The sequence below is a fragment of the Mobula hypostoma genome, chromosome 1 (genome assembly GCF_963921235.1).
Source record: "Mobula hypostoma chromosome 1, sMobHyp1.1, whole genome shotgun sequence".
NCBI classification, from domain to species: domain Eukaryota; kingdom Metazoa; phylum Chordata; class Chondrichthyes; order Myliobatiformes; family Myliobatidae; genus Mobula; species Mobula hypostoma.
This window is the reverse complement of record NC_086097.1, coordinates 149,263,755-149,282,784: the sequence shown is the minus strand read 5'-3', so window position 1 is coordinate 149,282,784 and position 19,030 is coordinate 149,263,755. Positions and strand designations below refer to the sequence as shown.

The window sequence follows — 19,030 nt, the reverse complement described above, 5'->3', positions numbered from 1 at the left end:
GGCCTAGCAGAAGTGGTCTTAACCATTGCCTACTGATCCATCCGAGGAGCACTTTTAATGGAGTATTCATTTTGGATTCCTTGTGCCAATTTCTGATGTAGTACTCATGATGCAGCATAATACTATTTTCCTTTCATGAGAACCATCATTCTATTGTCTTTTTTTCCTCTTGATCATTTAGTAAAGTTCTATGAAAGCATCCATTGTTAATTGGCACTAGCTTAAAGGATCTTTACATCTGAATTAAGACTATCAAATCAAGCTTCACAGATATGAGTGAAGTTTATTTTTACTATCATGGATAAAGTTGGATGAAACAGAGAAAAATCACGTTTATTCACAAATGGAAAAATAAGACCATAAGACATAGGAGCAGAACTAAGCCATTCTGTCCACCAAGTCTGCTTCGCCATTCTGTCATGGCTGATCCCGGATCCCACTCAACCCCGTATACTGGCCTTCTCTCCATATCTTCAGAAACTATCAACTTCCACCTTAAATATACCCATAGACTTGGCCTCCACTGTAGTCTGTGACAGAGTATTCCAGATTCACCACTCTCTGGCTAAAAAAAAATCCTTACCTATGTTCTAAAAGGTTACCCCCTCAATTTTGAGACTGTGCCCTCTAGTTCTGGATACCCCCATCATAGGAAACATCCTCTCCACATCCACCCTATCTAGTCCTTTCAACATTCGTTAGGTTTCCATGAGATCCCCCCACATTCTTCTAAATTCCAGTGAGTACAGGCCCAAAGCTGCCAAGCGCTCCTCATATGTTAACCCCTTCATTCTGGAATTATCCTCATGAACCTCCTCTGAACTCTCTCACAAATGACAACATGCCCTTTCTGAGGTATGAAGCCCAAAACTGTTGACAATAAGAGAACATACATACCATTTCTGCAGATAATCTTGGGCCTCCAAACGGGCCCCCACTGCAAACACAATTCCTGGGCGATTTGGAGGAATTTTGCTCATCCTTATCTCTCTCCTCTAATCAATTACCCCTTTCTATTGCCTATGGAAAAACAAATTATCATTAAGCATTTAGGTAAGTTTACTTTTTTCCTTGAGAGCAAGAACCCATGAACAGCTCATGGAGATCCTAAGCTAAATATAAAATAGGTTAGAATGGCTTGAATTCCTGGTAGAAAAAGGAAGGGAATTATACACCAAGCCAAGCAAGTTGTGTTTTCTAGAACGGTCAATTATTCCATGCTATGCAAAATACTGAAAGAAGTGAATGGAATGAAGTGGGATGGGGGCAAAAGTAGGAGCACAAAGAGGAAGAGCCTAGAGAAGAAGCAGAAAGGGGAGAAGGCAGAATGAGAACAGGATGATAAGGTGTGGGTATTATTTATGGGGGGGGGGGGAACAGTTGGAGATGGAACTCAGTCCACAGGTTGACACATAATCAAAGGATGAAGCATGATGAAAATTGAACAAAGAAATTGCAATGGTCAGACTTTATTGCAAATACAATTCCACATTATTCTCTAACCACAAATCTTCTGCACTGATTTGATAATTGTTACAGCAATTTATTTTGTCAATCTTACTTATTCTGTTATTTAATTAAATAAGTATTGAAGGTTCTATAAATGGCACATTGCCAATATGCAACACATTTGAACTTTCAGCAAAATTAAGGCAATTCTTAGGAAACAGACAATAAAACAGGCCATGCACTACCTGGCAAATGCTTTGCTAAAATTAATCTTCTAATAACTGAACATTTTTATTTACATCCAGTCAATCCATTCTGAGTGTGATAAAACATTGGCAGGGAAAATATTTGTATCAAACTAAGAAAATGATGAAAGAGACATCAAGAAACAGGTGACTAAACGTGGAGTTAAATTTTTTTTGCCATGTTAAATGTTTTGCCTTGTGTAGTACTAGTATCCAATCACATAACTCGGGGGGGGGGGGAATTCGTGACACCCAAGCAGAAAATTATTTAGGGCCTTCACCCTTATTTGTTGAAATGTGTTCTGATTATTTTCTGATCATTACCTGCTGCCCTCAAAAACTGGCAATGTCATATCTCATGAAGATAAGAATAAACTGGTAGGGGAAGAGGAGGGCGATGCAAGTGCAACTTTCGAGCATGTCTGGACACCTTCCACATATCACTGTCCTGACTGACCCAAGCGCTGCAAATTGATGAGTCAGAAATATCCATCTCATCCTTGATTTTAATAGAAGACCAAGAACCATTCATCTGTTTCAAAAAGTTATATAAAGGTGTCCCCTGCTTTTCGAACATTCGCTTTACGAAAACTCACTGTTACGAAAGACCTACATTAGTACCCTGTTTCGCTTTCAGAAGGTGTTTTCACTGTTATGAAGAAAGGCAGCGCACGAAAAAATTAGCGCGGGATAAAAGGCAGCGCACGCCTCGAGCAGCCGCTCTGCCCCGGATTCGGAATAGCATAGCTTAAACACGTTGCATTGAGCAGCCATTAGCAAGGTGAGTTCTAAGGTGTCGGAAAAGCCTGGAAGAGTAAGAGTGTTACACTTAGCGTAAAACTGGACATAATTAAGCGTTTCGATTGTGGTGAACGAAGCAAGGACAAAGTGAGTTTGGCTTGTGGAAGGTGACGAAGATGATGTTGAAGAGGTTTTGGCATCCCATGACCAAGAACTGACAGATGAAGAGCTGATGCAATTGGAAGAGGGAAGGATAACAATCGAAACCGAATGCAGAAAGTGAAGCAACTGCGTGAGATTTTCGCTGCAATGATAAAGTACGACTTTAATTTTGAAAGGGTATGTAGGTTTAGGGGATATTTGCAGGACGGTTTGAGTTTTTACAAACAACTGTATGATAGAAAAATGCGCGAGGCTCAGCAGTCAAGCAAGCCTTCCACATCAGCCACAGCTGACGACGAACCTCGACCTTCGACATCGAGGCGGGCAGTCATAGGAGAAGATGAGCCATCTGCTCTAATGGAAACAGACGATGAGATGACACCCCCGTGTCCCACCACCCCAACACCCGGGCCCCGGACAGATACTGTACCGATTCGCGAAGAACGCAGCGGTAGCCGGGAGGCACACAGCACATCTTTAAGAAAAAAGCGGAAATAAACATGCTAATTAATTAGGTGCCGCCTAGCACGTAATTAATTAGCATGTTTATTTTGGCTTTTTTCTTAACGATGTGCTGTGTGCCTCCCAGCTACCGCTGCGTTCTTCGCGGCAATGTATCGGGTCAGCAGCCCAGAGGGTGGGGGCCACTGCACCACCCAGCCTGCGACGACTCAGTCTAACACACCATCATCAATATGCTCGGTGCTGTTTTCCCAATTCCGGTAAGTGATACTACACTGTACATACATTATTTTTACTTTATATCGGCTGTGTATTTTTACGTGTTATTTGGTAGATTTGGCAGCTTCATAGTTTAAAGGTTACTGGAGAGCGCATTTATGCCAACAGCGCTTGCGTGAGATTTTCGCTACGGAGATCTGTGCAGGCAATCGTTGTAGAGAAGTATTTCTACTTTATATAGGCTGTGTATTTATCATATCATTCCTGCTTTTACTATATGTTACTGTTATTTTAGGTTTTGTGTTATTTGGCATGATTTGGTAGGTCATTTTTGGGTCTGTGAACGCTCACAAAATTTTCTCATATAAATAAATGGTAATTGCTTCTTCGCTTTACGACATTTCGGCTTACGAACCGTTTCATAGGAACACTCTACCTTCGGATGGCGGGGGAAACCTGTACATAGAAATTCATCCCTGGTTCAGAGTGCTAAACAAGAGTGTACATCTCCAAAATACGTTAAAACTGATAGAATTAAGCTAAGAATAGAGTACAATATACCTCTCAAAGTCCAACCTATGTGCCAGTCATGAGAGGTGGAAACAGGCAAGTCTGGTGAAGCTGCACAGGCCAATCCCCTGTACAGTGAATGCAATGTTTTGCAGAATCATTGATGAACTCCAACCATACCACTGACTTCAGATGATGATGGAAACAGGAAGCCAATGATAGCCAATGTGCCACTGGGAGCTAAGGGCCCAACTACGTAAGGATACAATGTGGTATTGCTGCCATTTAAAATAAATTTCAAGGATGAATTTCTAGGCAATATATGCATTCTAACCCTTGTTCAGAGAAACTCACTTGAGCTTGCCACCTCACATGACGTAATTTCTCCTAACATCTCTGTGGTACTGTATCAAATGTCCTCACTGTACAACATTCCTTCATATCTCCTTTTCTCCTGATAATACTGCTATATTTATTCCTGGGATTAGTTCTCTACCCAGCTTGGTTATACCTGTACATTAAAAATCTTGGCTGTCCAACTGGAACATGTGCAACGTTGAGACATTTTGTGGCCATCATCATCATACTCCCCTTAAAGTTTGTTCCCCACCTGGGATCTATGGACATGTGTTAACAGTAGGCGCCCATGGCATAAAAAAGGTTGGGAACCTCTGCCTTAAACAATCTGCTGGAGGAACTCAGCAGGATGAGATGCAACTGTTTTTTTTAAACTGGTGAGGAGATGCAGAAATGTTGACATCTAAGTGGAAACCCTACATTAGGATCCTGTTGCTCCAGATTCCAGCATCTGTGCTCGTTTATTTCCTAGATTATCATTTGTTCTACATTTACCAGCATTTCTTTTGACGGGTTTAAGCGTTTTTTTCATCACCTGCACATCTCTCCCATGTCACAATTGAGTAAACATCAAAATATAGTTTGGAGTACTCATATGAAGTTTACAGTAGTTCAACAAGTAGCACTTCTGAGTTGATGCAAAAATGAGTCTTGGACGTTATGAGTATGTTTTGATTTAATAATGGATTGTAATATTCCACATAGATTGTTAATATCTCCAATGCTATTTTTAAACTAAAGGTTATCTTCTTTGAGCCTATTATGTAGTTCTTTACAAGATATTTGTTTAATTTACGATTTTCTTTCACCAATATAATTTCTGTTTTAGTCTATAAGCAACCCACAACTTGTCTCGTTTTATATAACTGTGGAAATTCCAACATTCTGTTTTAACGCTTCTCAATAAACAAATACTGTATTCTATTTTCCCTTCCCTCAGCAATCTGTTTGTCTCATAGAATCATCTGTCATGGAAACAGGCATTTGGCCCAACTAATCCACAATGACCACCGGGTGCCCTTCGAGATTAATTCCATTGCCCAGCACTTGGTCCTTTGCTGAAGTCTGACATTTTCCCAGTCTTCAGCCTTACTGCTTTTCAGCAAGATTGTACAGCCCATGACCTAATGCTGTTTTTTTAAATTCTGGATAGGAGAAGCAGGCCCATTTTCCTCTTTTGGGTACTGTCTTATGAATTGTAAGCTACAATTTAATACAGTTAATGTTGGCTGTTGTTTACTTGCCGCCATATTCTTTAAGGAAGCTTTCAAGCTACAGCAGGCAACTCATGCTCTCATGAATTGCTGAATCAGATTTAAGACCCTGGTTTTAAACTGAATTAAATCACCTTTGACTATTATATATCACACTGCGCTAATTAAATCTGGAAGCCTCCTTAACCACGAAATCATCAATTAACTTTCAACTACATAATAATACATCCAAAATAACCTCCTCCCTCTTTGGTTCCCCAGTTTTCCGATTTAGGACACATCTTATACACTCAATGAATTCATCCTCCATATTATTACTGATCACTTGAATTGGCAATTCTACATGTAGATTAACTCCCTCTCCCACACCTCACCCCCATTACGCAACTACCTTTGTGACTTAGACTATTTACTTTCTGATTTCTATTACGTACCCATTTACTGTCTGAGGCCCTTTTTACATCTCCGATTAATGTTTTCTACCTCCTTGTCGTTCCTTAACTTTAGTCTTAATTTCTTTCATCTAAGTGTCTTCCTTTCCACTGCCAGTCAATGATAAAACATTGTATTCTTAAAATATAGCTCCTTTGACAATTTCATGATATTGAGTCATTCAGAAACCTATTTTCCAAATAATCTTTATCCTTATACCAAAAGTATTTAATTTTCTGCATTTACACAGAAATGCATTTGGTCTATTTGATCCATGCTAGATGCCAAATGAGCAGAACCTTTCCCCTCTCCCAATTTCCTTGTACCCCTACAAGCTTATTCTGCAACACACATCCAAGAACTCTCCTTTGATTCTTCTTTCCCCATTACCCTAATGTACACTAAGGGATAATAACTCACCAGCATGACTTTTTTAACATGTGGGAAGAAACAAATATGAGAGTCCCTATCCCACACACAGGTCCATATCCTGCAGCTGAGAAGCTGCATGATGGCCACAGTACAGCTTTCATCACACATCAGTCAAATATAACTGGGGGGGGGGGGGGCCAGCACTGTAGTGCAGTGGTTTAGTGTAATGCTTTCTGGTGCCAGCAACCTGGATTCAATTGCTGTCGGTGTCCGTAAGGAGTTTGAATGTTCTCCCTCTGACCACATGGATTTACTCTGGCTGCTTCAGGTTCCTCCCACTTCCCAAAATGGTATGGGTTAGTAGGTTAATTGGTCACATTGGTGTAATTACGCTGTGTGGGCTCAGTGGGCTGTAAGGACCTGTAGCTGTGCTATCTCTAAAACAAGAACTAATAAGTGTTTCCCCAACCCTTATGTAATTTAGTGACAAGGTGAATAAATGATAAAAAAAAAGGAAAAAAAATTGTTAATGAAAGGTCACTGACCCAAACTGTGTTTCTTAGATCTGCCTAGCCTGTGTATTTCCAGTGTTATCTATTTGGATTTGTGAATATATGTAACAAATTCATTTTTTTTATTTTATTATCAAGAAATACAGGGTATATTTGCCTTTTAAGAACTGGAGGCACAATGGCCTCAATTAAAACAAAAGATCCTAAGGGGTCTGAACATGATGACCATGGAGAGGATGCTCTTGTAGGAGAATTTAAAGTCAAGGATTACTGTTTAACAAAAAAAAATCACATTTAAGAAAGGTGAGATGAAAGGTTTTGCCTCAGAACTCCATGGAACCTTCCAAAGAGATGGAAGCAAAGTGCTTCAATATACACTCAGCCCCTATACCAAATACAGTGGCCATTCAGCGCATATTCATGGTCTTCTGCTGTTGTAACCCATCCACTTCGAGGTTTGACATGTTGTGTTCAGAGATGCTCTTCTGCTTTTATACATTAGGTACTGCCATGATCGGCTGATTAAATATTCGCAATAAAGAGGTATACAGGTGTAGCTAATAAAATGGCTACTGAGTGTCTTTAAGGTAGTGTGGGCTATTTCTGCTACTAAATAGTGTTTATATACCAATTATGGTTTTCACAGCATCTCCAGATCTCAGATTATGTGAAAGTAGAATGAAAAGTAACTGAGGTCTGCAAGATAAATCTACACTAAATTTTTTTAATAAATTGTGAACATTGAAATGTTGAGTATTGAAAACTAAAACAAAAATTGAAAAACTGTAAAACTTAAAGCAGGCCAGACAGCATCTAAGGAAGGTGAGATAGGCTTAAGTTCTGAAGCAGGACCTTCAACCTAAACCAGTAACTGTTTCCCCAACCACAAATGCTGCCTGATCTGCCAAATGTCTCTAGTACTTTATTTTTAACTCATACTAGACATCATATTCTGTCAAAGTCAAGTAACCCATTCTACTTCTAGTAATTAGAAATGATAAAATAACTTTTATTTTACCAAGCGTGTGCTAAATGACAAAAGGCTTTAAACAAGAAAAGAGAACACACCGGCAGAGTAGGAATTACATTACAAAGAAAGAAGCTGATCAACTTATAAACCAGGTATACATAGAAAAAATGAACCTAGAGCTTCAAAACACAGAGCATCACAAAGGAAAGGGCACTTACATGCACATGAATGGATCCTAAGAACTGTGGTTTAAGTTGTCACCATACTCACCAATCCCTCTATCTTCATTTCCTATTCAACATTATTATCTCCATCATACATCAACACTGCAGCAAATGTTGTCTATGTAGAAAGACATCCCTGAAAACAATAAATGTTACAAATTTGTTACAGACAATTTGCTAATAATAATGCATATCATTCAGTGAGCATTATAGTGTAGAAGTAGCAATAAATTACAAATATTTGGACTTCCTATTGACAATAATTCACTTAGTATTTTTCCCACTATTTGGATTGAAATAGTCACACCAAATTTCATATGATTTTTTCAATACTATGACTTCAAAAGTTTGCAATAAACCTCAGCTCCATAGACCCATACTATCCAGATGTGGTCCAACCATTTCACATTATTACGTTTTACAGTGGGGTCGAAATGAAAAGTCTGCTACTTATCGTTATTCCAGACAAAAAGAGTAAAAATCTTTCAATTATCCCATTTTTTTTTCTGTCACATTTAATTTATTTTTGAATGTTGATATGGTCCATGTAAAATGTATTCCATAGCTTCAAAACTCTCCGTGGGGGGGAAAGATTACAGTCGTATTTTTTGCCTTCACCCCTTCATTCTGGGCCTCTTGAACAGATTTTCCAGCCAAAACACACAAAAATTACCAGAAGCAACACACAGCAAATATGGGAGGAACGCAGCAAAAAATGTCTGATTGCACAGTGTCAACGTACTCCTAAGTAATGTCCTGGTCCTCCCTTAATAACAAGGCCAAAACCACCACAGTGGGGTGAGGAAACAGAACAAACCACCCATGATTGAGCATCTGAAGAACATAGTTGACAGTTAGCTAAATTAAATCTCCTCTATCACAAATAATGGAGAACCATTATTTGATAAGGAATATCCAAACACAAAGTTAAGATACAAAAATTAAACAAAAAATATTTCAGAATACTTAATAAATACTAAAACAATCTTTTAATTTACATGGGTTTTAATTAAGGAAGGTACCTAATACTCAATCATGCCTTTGACAGCCATTTGTCTCCATTCAAATCAAAGTTACTGCACTTCAACTCAACTGGAGCACATGAAGTGGGCAGATTCCCAAGTGCAACTGCTGATAACAGCTGCAAATTTGTATTACTCCACTGGAGGACATCACAGGGATCCCAAGTGCAGAGGAAATCATAAGCAACAGACAGCATCAGGATTCTCAATCAAAAGCAATCCCAAACTAGTTCGCATTTACATGGAAAAGAACTTGTTCAAATAAATGGTACTGTCTGTATTTCCTCCCATAATGGGGTTCTAATTTGTTTCTATCTATACTGCCTCGTATCATAATTATTCTTAACCACCTTGTTAAAATATGTTTTAACAGACATTTCTACAACTCTTTGAAACTACTACAAAGCAGCATCTTCTCAAATCTAATGCACCCATTTTGTTTCAACATTCTTCCAAACCAGGATGAAGTATTCCAACCTTGGTCTATTTATACAGATGTTTCATTGCATTTCAATTTTTGTATATTCTTACCCAAAACCAAGTTTCTTTTTCCAATGAATACATTCACAGATCTGGTTCTTAGTTTCGTGAACTTGAAGTCTCAATTCTTCTGTCCTTTCACTTCACCTGGTTTTCCTTGAAAATTCAATAACTGTGAAATGAAAATCTATACTCAAATTTACCATCACTAATTGCTCAAATGAAGATATTGAGCTGCTTTCTGAAACTACCAAGGTCAAGTAACCTGACAACAGTAACTGAATGGGCTCACACAAAGTACTAACCTTATTAACAGCATGTCATTTTTCAGCCTACATCACCTAAATGAGTCAGTCAATGCTCTGTTGTGAAAATTCCAAATTCAGTGTTAAATGAGTTGCTTGATGTCACTTCAAGTCACAACATTGTTATCACATTTAACTCATAAACTCCTCAATGGGTCATCAGTGAAGTCAACCTGTGGTGTTTTTCTTACTCTCACAGGGTGGAGGTGATGACACTCAAAACACTATTCAAAAACCCACTATACTAATTTAAACATGAACAATGGCCACCATCATTGGTAGATATTCAGGAAAAGCTCCAGGTCTTGATATGCTATGACGCTTAAGAGGCTGGGCAGATCCATAAAAACAAACCTCAGAGCTCATAACAACTCAGTCCTTATCCTGCCTTTATTTTCAGCAACAAGTGTCAATAACTGAGAGGTCATATTATCCATTCACCTTAAGTAAAAGCGAATGAAGTGACTTATTAAAAAGAATCCTTAAGTCTTCCAAAGAATATCTCCAGTTAAGAGTACACAAATATCTGCCTCCTCACCCTCCAGTGTACAGGTACTTCCCATATTACAGCAGCTCCTGTCCCTGTGAATACTTCATAACCCACAGTTCGCAAGTCAGAAATGCAGACGTGAACTGAGCTCTAACTTAGCAAATGATGCCTGAAATAGTTGGCAATGCCAGTGTCACAAATGCTCATATGTACAAATTGTATGCAAGTTGGGCTTTCTTAAGTTAGAGAGGACCTGTATGTGCATCCGCACTATGAAGGGTATCACACCAAACACCTTTAAGGGATTTTTGTGTCAGTACACCAAAAACCACTCTGACTACTTCAAATACTTTACATATAAATTGATATTTCACATTAGTCCTATAATTTTTAGATACAGACTTATTTCCAAATGATAAACTTTTTCTTTACACTGAGTTCAATTTCATACCCACCAGCCTGCAGATACATCCCATCATGAAGCTAACTACTTCAAGTCCAAACAATCACAGACATATCTATAACAAATTTCATGAAGTTTGCTCTTAACATGTTATTCTTACTAGGCTTTCGATACACATTTTATTTTTGATTTTCAGCATTTTCATCCTATTCCCTTTGTCAAGGGGTTACGCTGTTACTTGCTATAGAACATATATTCATCTGTATATATTTTTTGAGTTTATAAAATACCGTATTTACATCCTTTACAATTTTAAATGCAATCTGCATTTGCAGCAGATATTTATAATCTGTCATATGGTACTTGTGGCACTTGCCACATGATCCTGTACTTTCCTTTGCAATACATTTGTAAAAGATCTCGCCCTAGATTTTCCACTCCTACTTATACAGGGTAATTTTCTGAGAAATATCCATGACTCAAACTTCAGTTGTAATTTTAAACTGCGAACATTACAGGAATTTACTTTACAGTCAGCGTGATTTTAATTGTTTTAGAAGTGGGCGACTGTTGATGAGCGGCGTGTGATGTTCAGCAGGTAATCCTGTGGGATGTGGTGCCCCAAATAGTGGGTGCCCGTTCCCCCGTGAGCTGAGCCAGGCTGGCTGAGGCCTTACCTTCCCCCCTCATATTTCGCCCGACCTCTCCCGCTCACACAGCTACGCGGAACGAAGCTCGGCTACCACTCCCCGCCCCTCGCTGCCTTCGAACTCGGTTGCCTGAGCTTGGAGCGGACCTGGCGAAGGCTGAACGACATTTGCTGCCCATCAATCGCCCACAGAAACCGCCCTCGCTCCTCCGTACTGCCGCCCCTACTCCTCTCTCCTTCTTCCTCCTTTCAAAACACCGCGACGTCAACCCTCACACCATCTCCAAGCGCTCCCCGTGACGTCAGCGCGCACACCGAGCGTCCGCTCGTTCTGCCTGAGTGCGCGGGGATGTCGAGACTTTTACCTGTCTCGATGCTGAGGGTCGCCCGCAAAATGCTGGAGGGACTCGACAGGTCAGCCAACGGAGGGAAGTCATAGTCGACATTTCGGACCGAGACCCTACGTGTGTGTTGCCCAAGATTTCCAGCATCTGCAGAATCGCTTGTGTCACCTGTCTGATGATGGGGGTTCACTGACTCCATCCAAAAATTTCAGAAGAAAATAGGAGCAGGGGTAATTTGCAAGCCCCACCACCCTATTGAACATTGATAATCTACCCCAGGCTTCCTTTTCTGTACCAGATCCCCCTAGCACCCAGATGGTTCAGAAATGTATCTAATTCCTTGTTAACTATCTCCAGTGGGCTCGTCTCTCCAACTCCTTGGGGATTCAAAGAGATTCATCACCCTCTGAGAGAAGAAATTAATCAACACTTCCGTTTTAAATGACTGCCTTTTAATTTTCAAATTTTGGCCCTTCATTCAATGAAAGGAAACATCCCAACATTTAATCTATGACTTTCCATAGGATCTACGTATATGTTTCAAAAGAACACCCTTCATTCTAGAGTTGTAGAGGTTGTGTATCCTTTAAATATCTAAAGTCTAAAGAATACAGACCTAATGCTTGTATTCCAACAATCCTCTCATCCCAATAATCAACCAAGTGAGTCTTTTCTCCTCCAAGAGCACCACAACTTTGTTGCTGGGTTTGGAGGCTTGTGTGCTTCAGTGAGCCAGAGAGCTATGTTGGCTGGAGTCAGGGCTGTATGCTTTGGCTCTTGGTATGGTCACCCATGCCAAACAGGTGAAAGGGTAGAGGCCAGACTGGTCCACCGGTCCTCAGGTTCGGGGATTCAGCTCAGGGCTAACAAAAAGACTGGTAAAACAAAATTGTTATGGAAACAGCAATGAAGAATCCTTCTACATCTGAGTGCGACGGTATTCCTGAGTCTTCACCTGGAACTGACATTAGTTGAATCCGAGCAATTCCCACAATGAAGGAAGCCCCAAACACTGCCAGTCATGGAGACCTTCATTGCTGCCCTAAATGCCAGCGGCATAATGGGCAGTAGGTAGGTAAGAGTCTCTTCTAGACTGTCTCCAATGACTCTCTTTTACATAAAGGGATGAAAACTGTACACAGTTCTTCAAGTGTGGCCTGACCAACACTCTTATCAAATTGTAATAACATTTCTCCGTTTCTAAACTGTAGCCCATTTAGATTAAAATCCAATATGCCAATTGCCTTCCAAACTCTTGCTGAACCTGCAAGTTAACTTTATGTGTTTCATGCACAGGAACATGAGCATGAAGATCCTCTGTCCTACACTCATTTGCAATCTCCATTTTGATATGAGTCTGCCTTTTGATTCTTATTGGTGTACATGATCTCACACTTTCCTGTATCAGGTTCCATTAGCAAGTTTTCAAATGGTTCTGTTTATTATCAAAGAATAAAATAAAGGCATCCGTTAGTCTTGCGAGACCATGGATCTGCGCCTGGAAAGTCTTCACTCTCCAGGGTGCAGGCCTGGGCAAGGTTGTATGGAAGACCGGCAGTTGCCCATGCCGCAAATCTCCCCTCTCCATGATACCGATGTTGTCCAAGGGAAGGGCAAGGGCCGATACAGCTTGGCACCAGTGTCGTCGCAGAGCACTGTGTGGTTAAGTGCCTTGATCAAGGACACAACACGCTGCCTCGGCTGGGGCTCGAACTCATGACCTTCAGGTCGCTAGTCCAATGCCTTAACCACTTGGCCACGTGCCCACTATCAGAGAATATATACCAGTAAACCTGAAATAGTTAGTCTTCGCAGACATTCATGAAAAACAGAAGAACTTCAAAAGAATGAATGACAGAAGAATGTTAGAACCCCGAAGCCCCCTCCCTAGTGCAAGCGGCAGCAAAGCATCAACCTGTGCCCTCCTCCCCACTATCCACCAAGCAATAGCAAAGCACCCAAAGAGAGACCATGATCTGCAGTCAACAATAAAACTATTGTTTACCTGACTGTTCAACATGCCACAGACTCTCGCCGTCTCACTAACAAGAGACAGAGAGATGTCACACATTTCACAGCAAAAGGGAAGATTAACGGTCGCTGTTACGATGTTACAGTTTTCCACGTCAATTTTTATTCTGAGATTCTTTGACTCAAGAATCAGGAGCAAACTCCCCCTACAATTGAAAGAGAGAGAGAGAAAGAGAGCAATCGCTCAACTAGAGTCCTCCGTCCACAGCATCAGCTGCCACAAGATCCTGATGTTCTCCCGCGACCCCTCAGTTGGTGGCACCGGCCTGGAAACGGTCATCCACAGGGCCACACCTGGTGTCTTCCATGCTGGAGAATGTTAGAAAATAGTCATAGTCATAGTCATACTTTATTGATCCCGGGGGAAATTGGTTTTCGTTACAGTTGCACCATAAATAATAAATAGTAATAGAACCATAAATAGTTAAATAATAATATATAAATTATGCCAGTAAATTATGAAATAAGTCCAGGACCCGACTCAGGGTGTCTGACCCTCCAAGGGAGGAGTTGTAAAGTTTGATGGCCACAGGCAGGAATGACTTCCTATGATGCTCTGTGCTGCATCTCGGAGGAATGAGTCTCTGCCTGAATGTACTCCTGTGCCCACCCAGTACATTATGTAGTGGATGGGAGACATTGACCAAGATGGCATGCAACTTAGACAACATCCTCTTTTCAGACACCACCGTGAGAGAGTCCAGTTCCATCCCCACAACATCACTGGCCTTACGAATGAGTTTGTTGATTCTGTTGGTGTCTGCTACCCTCAGCCTGCTGCCCCAGCATACAACAGCAAACATGATAGCACTGGCCACCACAGACTCGTAGAATATCCTCAGCATCGTCCGGTAGATGTTAAAGGATCTCAGTCTCCTCAGGAAATAGAGACAGCTCTGACCCTTCTTGTAGACATCCTTAGTGTTTTTAGACCAGTCCAGTTTATTGTCAATTCGTATCCCCAGGTATTTGTAATCCTCCACCATGTCCACACTGACCCCCCTGGATGGAAACAGGGGTCACCGGTACCTCAGCTCTCCTCAGGTCTACCACCAGCTTTTTCACATTAAGCTGCAGATAATTCTGCTCACACCATGTGACAAAGTTTCCTACCGTAGCCCTGTACTCAACCTCATCTCCCTTGCTGATGCATCCAACTATGGCAGAGTCATCCGAAAACTTCTGGAGATGACAAGACTCTGTGCAGTAGTTGAAGTCTGAGGTGTAAATGGTGAAGAGAAAGGGAGACAAGACAGTTCCCTGTGGAGCCCCAGTGCTGCTGATCACTCTGTCGGACACACAGTGTTGCAACCACACGTACTGTGGTCTGCCAGTCAGGTAATCAAGAATCCATGATACCAGGAAAGCATCCACCTGCATCGCTGTCAGCTTCTCCCCCAACAGAGCAGGGCGGATGGTGTTGAACACACTGGAGAAGTCAAAAAACATGACCCTCACAGTGCTCACTGGCTTGTGCAGGTGGGCGTAGACACGGTTCAGCAGGTAGACGATGGCATCCTCAACTCCTAGTTGGGGCTGGTAGGCGAACTGGAGGGGATCTAAGTGTGGCCTGACCATATGCCAGAGCAGCTCCAGAACAAGTCTCTCCAGGGTCTTCATGATGTGGGAGGTCAATGCCACTGGTCTGTAGTCATTGAGGCCGCTGGGGCACGGCATCTTCAGCACAGGGATGAGGCAGGACATCTTCCACAGTACAGGAACCCTCCGGAGCCTCAGGCTCATGTTGAATACATGGCGAAGTACTCCACATAGCTGAGGGGCACGTCATGGCCAGTCATTGAGGGAGCTCCAAGAAAGGGAACTTATTGCCATGCTGTTGCAGATCAGCAACCCCGATAGAACCCCAGCCACCTTGAAAAAGAAGAAAGAAACATTAAAGAGAGAAATTTAAGCTGTTTCCGCAGATGAACTAAAAGAGGCAGCCATTTGGCGCCATCTTAACTTCACCAAATGATTTAAAACTACCACTATCTTGTTGCAGAGATCAAAATTTTCCAGAACTTAGAGAAGTTGATGTTCATACCATCAGGTTGGAGGCTACCCAGCCAGAAAATAAGATGTTGCTGCACTCAGGTTGGAGGGCGTCCTTCAACCTGATGGCATAAATATCGATTTCTTGAACTTCTGGTAATTCTGGATTATTGTGTGTGGGTCTGTTTGTGATGGCTACATTGTGTTTGGAGCAAAGGTTCTGTTTATTTCAGAAACTGGCTGATCGAGCTATGCAAACCGATGCTACTGCCAGAGTGTGGCCCGAGATCCCGTGGGAGCTTGGGAGACGACGCTGAGGCGGCAGGGCCAGAGCTAAGGTTAAGACTAAGAAGAGGGAGTAAAAACCTTCTATCTTCGCGATCATCATGGGAAATGTGAAGTCCTTGGGAAATATGATGGATGAGCTTGGCACACTGATTAAGACGGGGGGGGGGGGGGCGAATTCCAGGAGTGCAGTGTTTTTGTGCTTAACTGAGACCTGCTACATGTGCATTTTCCAGCCCATAGTGCTACCATACCTTGCTTCAAGTTCGTCCAAGCGGATAGAGATGTGTACGATTATCCTGTACTTTACTATTAGTTAAGTCTGCACACTGTTAAGTGTGTTTTTAAAAGTTGCTGCTGTAACGAAAGAATTTCCTACTTGGGATTAATAAAGTACTTACTATTATGAATAATTACCTCCCCCATCATTCCCCATTCCCATTTCTCTCTCTCACCTTATCTCCTTACCTGTCCATCACCTCCTGCCAGTGCTCCTCTCCCCTTTCCTTCTTCCATGGCTTCTGTCCTCTCCTATCAGATTCTTCCTTCTCCAGCCCAATATCTCTCTTCACTAATCAACTTCCTGTCTCTTTACTTCACCCCTCTTCCCCCACCTATCCCTTCGTGTTGCTTCTTTCCCTCCCCTCACTTTCTTACTCTGACTCCTTTTGTTCTCCAGTCCTAGTGAAGGGTCTTGGCCCAAAACGTCGAATATACTCTTTCCCGTAGATGCTGCCTGGCCTGCTGAGTTCCTCCAGCATTTTGTGTGTGTTTCTAGTTATGTTCATACTGTATTACTCCAAGAAACAATCCCGTATGCACTCCACAAACCCATCTCTCACAGTGCCTGTTTATCTAATTAATAATCAGATTAAAATTACCACTGATAATTGCAAAACTCCTTTCCTTTACTTTTACTTTAATTTTCCTTTAATGTTTCCCCACTTATGTTTTGTCCAATTTAGAGATAGTTTTGAGGACCGAATTACTACTCCCATCTACCGTATGTCTTCTTTCCAATGTTATTCTTTAGTTCTATACGATGATAAGATGTAGGGGCAGAATTGGGCCATTCAGGCCATCAAATCTGCTCCAGCATTCATCATGGGTGCTTTATTATCCTTCCCAACCCCATTCTCCTCTCTTTTCTCCGTAAACTTTAATACCCTTACTAATCAAGTACTTATCAACCTCCACTTTAAATATACCCAGTAACTTGATCTGCACAGCCATATGTGGCAATGAATTCCACAGATTCGCCACCCACTGGCTAAAAAATTCCTCCTATGTTCTACAGAATGTCCTCCTATACTAGAGTCCCCACTGTAGGAAACAGCATCTCCAGGGCTTTTAATATTTGATAGGTTTCACTGAGCTTCCCCCCGCACCCCATTGCATTCTTTTGAACTCCAGCAAATACAGGACCAGAGCCATCAAACATTCCTCACGTTAACTCTTTCATTCCTGGAATCATTCTCATGAACCTCACTGGACCTTCTCCAAGCCAGCACATACAGTACTTTCTTAGATAAGGGCTCCAAAACTGCTCACAATACTCCAGGTGCAGTCTGATCAATACCTTATAAAACCTGAGCATCACATACTTAACTCTTATATTCTAGTCCTCTCAAAATGAATGCTGACATTACATTGCCTTCCTTACTACTAACTCAAACTGCGAGTTAACATTTAGGGAGTCCTGCACAAGGACTCCAAAATCCCTTTGCACCTCTGATTTCTGAATTTTCCCCCTATTTAGAAAATAGTCTATGCCTTTGTTCCTTCTATGAAGGTGCATGACCATACTCTTCCCTACACTATATTCTATCTGCCACTTCTTTGCCCATTCTCCCTATCTGTCTAACTCCTTCTGCAGACTCCTTGCTTCCTCAGCACTACCAGCCCCTCCACCTCTCTTTGTACCGTCCGCAAACTTGGCCACAAAGCCATCAATTCTGCCATCCAGATCATTAACATATAACGTGAAGAGAAGCGGGGTCAATACCGACCCCTGTGGAATACCACTCATTACCGGCAGCCAACCCCTTTATTCCCACTCTTTGCCTCCTGCCAATCAGCCAGTGCTCCCTCCATGCTAGTATTTCCTGTAATATCGTGGGTTCTTATCTTGTTAAACAGCATCATATGTGGTACCTTGTCAAAGGTCTTCAGAAAATCCAAGTAAACTACATCAATTGGCTCTCCTTTGTCAATCCTGCCAGTTTGTCAGGCAAGATTTCCCCTTAAGAAAACCATGCTGACTTTTGCCTGCTTTATCATCTGCCAGCATGTAACCTGAAACCTTGTCCTTAATAATGGACTCCATCGCCTTCACAACCATTGAAGTAAGGCTAATTAGCCTGTAATTTCCTTTCTTCTGCCTCTCTCCCTTCTTAAATAGTGTAGTGACTTTTGCAATTTCCCAGTTCTCTGAAGCCATTCCAGAATCTAGTGATTCTTGAAAGATCATTACTAATGCCTCAACAATCTCTTCAGTTATTTCTTTCTGAACCCTAGGATGTGGTCCATCTGGTCCATGTGACTTATCAAACTTAAGATCTTTCAGCTTCCCAAGGACCACCTTCTTAGAAATGGCAACTACACTCATTTCTGCCCCATGACACTCTTGAATTTCTGGTATACTACTGGTGTCTTCCACAGTGGACTAATGCAAAATACTTAATAAGTTCATCCGCCATTTTTTTGTGCCCATTACTACCTCTTCAGTGTAATTTTCCAGCAGTCCAATAGCCACTCTTGCCTCTCTTTTACTCTATATATATCTGAAAAAAATTAATATTCTCTTTTTTATTAGTGGCCAGCTTACCTACATATTGTATCTTTTCTCTCCTATGCTTTTTTTTTAGATGCCTTCTGTTGGTTTTTAAAAGCTTTCCAATCCTCTAACATCCCACTAATTTTTGCTATATTGTATGCCCTCTCTTTTCCTTTTATACTGTCTTTAACTCCCCTTGTCAGCCATAGCTACCTCAACCTTGCTTTAGAATAATTCTTCCCCTTTGGGATGTATCTATCCTGCACCTTCCAATTTGCTCCAGAAACTCCAGCCATTGCTGTCCTGCTGTCATCCCTGCCAATCAGCTTTGGCCGGCTCCTCTCTCATGCCTCTGTAACTCTCTTTACTCCACTGTAATACCGA

At 41.5% G+C, this 19,030-nt stretch overlaps 1 protein-coding gene across 6 annotated transcripts in view; it reads right to left on the bottom strand.

Annotated features, from left to right (window-relative positions):
* phf20l1 (PHD finger protein 20 like 1) overlaps positions 1–12,203 on the bottom strand; it is a 121,100-nt gene extending 108,897 nt beyond the window's left edge. For 2 of the 6 annotated variants that reach the window (XM_063057745.1, XM_063057791.1), the window contains exons 1-3: positions 11,247–11,500; positions 7,916–8,005; positions 898–1,020 (exon numbers count right to left, since the gene is read on the bottom strand). In XM_063057745.1, coding sequence (XP_062913815.1) covers positions 898–980 — 83 coding nt within the window. In that variant the 5' untranslated portion in view covers positions 981–1,020; positions 7,916–8,005; positions 11,247–11,500. Of the gene's footprint in view, positions 1–897; positions 1,021–7,915; positions 8,006–9,422; positions 9,544–11,246; positions 11,509–12,178 lie in introns of those variants that run through there. The other 4 variants (XM_063057755.1, XM_063057765.1, XM_063057782.1 and 1 more) reach the window with 4 other exon arrangements.
* Positions 12,204–19,030: the final 6,827 nt, after the last annotated feature.